Raw genomic sequence first — 2,679 nt, forward strand, 5'->3', positions numbered from 1 at the left:
GTGAAGGAGAACTCGGAAGTTGGACTCTTGTCTTATGCGATAGCTGGCGGTGACAAGCAAGTCAAGCGATCTCTACGTCTCGATAATCACGACGAGCTGGCCAAACTCGATTCCAAAGATGAGGAAAGAGTCCCCAGTGGCATGGTGGACGACGTCGTAGCGAAGGTGGGGCAGAGCAAGTTGAATGATTTGATCAAGAAGAACCTCGACGAATTTGCCGACTTTGCAGCCCAAGGAAAGAAGCTGTTGGGCAAAAGCTCAGAAGCTACGAAAAACTGGGGCAAATTGAAAGCTTCAGTGCTAAGGGGAAAACTCAAGCCTGCCTACGAATATGCCGACCAGTTAAGCCTCTCAACTCTGCAGCAGTTGGACGAAATCCAAAAGCTGAGGAAGGTGGATATTAAAAACGGCGTGAAGGGAAGTAAGAAGACACCTGATGGAATGCGCAGGAAATTTGCTACCTCTAACCCCCCTAAAGAGAGGATACTTCCAAAAGAAGAGTATTTGGTGTCCCACGTAGGCCGTGACATGCAACGTTATGGCAAAGACGGTAGTCGACTCTTGTCGGCAGGCGTGGTTACGCGGACTAACGAGCAAGGCCAGCTTCAGATCCTCTTGATTTCGAGCTCGAATCCGAATAAACACGACTTTTTACTACCCAAAGGTGGGTGGGACAAGGGCGAGAATATCAAGAAAGCGGCTCTGCGTGAGGTCATCGAAGAAGGAGGAGTACGTCGATCCACGTGTCCCCTATTTGATCATTAGTATTGAATTTTAACCTCCTTGAATTGCAGGTGAATGCACAACTAGCGCACGGTCTGGGAAAAGTGAAATTTAAAGAAGGGGAAGATAAGTATACCTACTTCGCTTACTTGATGAAAAGCAACCAAATTTATGACGACTGGGCCGAGAGTATTCGCTATCGTGTATGGGTACGTATGGCGAGTAGATTCTATCGATATGTATGGCGATCTAACCTATATATTCACTAGGTTACTCCGGATGAAGCGATCGTAATGCTCCAAAAGCGCCCCCACATGCAAGAAGTGGTGAAAAGAGCGAAAGCCATGCAGAACAAAATCACAGCTGGAATAAAACCCGAGCTCAACCCCGACCTAGCAAAAGTCAAGCTTGATTGAACAATCAAATGGGTCCGGTATAATGACAAGATCAACAGCATTAATGACACTATCATAATCAAGATCTTTGATAAATTGATACATATATCCGAAAGGGATTGAAACAACATAACATAAGGAGGGTTGCTATTTCAGAAAGTTGTAAATTTATAGGAATAGTGTCATCAAAATACATAGAGAAGCCCTACAGGTAATGCAGGAGGGTAGTGGGTCAGCTCCAAGTCATGACGTGACGTCATCATCGGCGTCGGTACAGCAAGATGACGGATATTGTAGCTAACAAGCGCTGAACATCCGCAAGAGCGTACCAGTGCAGCTAATTGCAGACGAAAGTTGCGGACGTAAATTGAGGCATATCTATGAGAAGCTAGAAAATGACGAGGATTCGCAACGACGCAGATGAGGACCCTTCGGTGTTCGAGGCCCCCACGCTCTCACGAAGTGGGCCTGTGCGCTCTACAGGGCGGGCTGATAGAGACGAACGTGTACAAGGTCACCGGAGGTCGATAGCGGCCGTTAAATAGCAATCCTGTTCCCACAAGAAATTATTAATAAGTATCGCTGCATCAGAGGTACTTCGTGGGTTTGTTGACTGTTTCGATAATCATTTTCGCATTCGAGAAAAATGAGCATCCGTCCTGAGCTTTCCAGACTGGCAATATGGTTGGAACGTTTGTCAGCAGTAAGTGGAGGAGTAAGAGAAAAATAAGATAATAGTAACGCAAAATTAATTATATGCAGTTGCCATACAATCTTGCCATCACGCGTAGTACAGGTATATCTATTTAACCTGGGGACACCAGGTTAAGTTACGCCCGGTCATACCAGTCTCAACCCATAGATCAGCGTCATACTATAAAGACGAAATCAATATGTTTCTAAGCGATCGTATTTGTGATACATGTTGTTAAAACAATACTACTCCGTTTCATATTACTTGTCCTCTTCTGCGAGGCTGGCTCGGGATTTGTCAAAATTACACGAAAAGGCCTCGGATTGGCCTTAAATGCAAGCTGGAGGCGGTGCGATTTCAATGGTGTGCAGAACTTCAGCTACCAACCAATATTCGATCCGTGGTGGCAACTCGAGTACTTTTCGAGCCAAAATAGTGGCAAACAGGCACAGACGTCGCCCATCCTAGCTCATATCTGGAGTATTCCGAAACTAACCACTCCTCCATTGAGACTAACTAGTGCACAAGACGAGAACTGACACCACGAGAGCGCCAGCAGGACGTTTCCGAGATACTGGCCCACGCGGATGCTGGTAAACCTCGACGCGGGGCAATGAAGGAGGTTGGGCTCCTCCTTCGTGTCCCCAAGAACACTGCTTCAAGGCTTTGGAAGCGCGCCAAGAATAATACAGCCCTGTATGGCGTGTACGAGGCGCCGTTCATGAAGCGGAAGTGCGGTAGGAGACCTCTCGACCTGAGCTCCGCGCTAGAACACCTCCGCGACGTAGAGTTGCAGCACTGTGCATACGGGAAGGTGGTCAGAACACCTATAATTTTGCACACATGTCGGAAGCAAAGCTTCGCCGG

The 2,679-nt window shown here is 47.2% G+C and overlaps 1 protein-coding gene across 1 annotated transcript; it reads left to right on the top strand.

Moving 5' to 3' along the window:
- Nucleotides 1-141: 141 nt before the first annotated feature.
- On the top strand, nucleotides 142-1,139 carry PPTG_17749 (hypothetical protein; the record flags this gene model as incomplete). The annotated part of the gene is made up of 3 exons (XM_008915707.1): nucleotides 142-729; nucleotides 795-932; nucleotides 993-1,139. 3 exons carry the CDS (start codon nucleotides 142-144, stop codon nucleotides 1,137-1,139), a joined length of 873 nt encoding a protein of 290 aa, XP_008913955.1.
- Between the last annotated feature and the right edge of the window lie 1,540 nt (nucleotides 1,140-2,679).

This window comes from Phytophthora parasitica, assembly GCF_000247585.1.
Source record: "Phytophthora parasitica INRA-310 unplaced genomic scaffold supercont2.74, whole genome shotgun sequence".
NCBI lineage: Eukaryota > Oomycota > Peronosporomycetes > Peronosporales > Peronosporaceae > Phytophthora > Phytophthora nicotianae.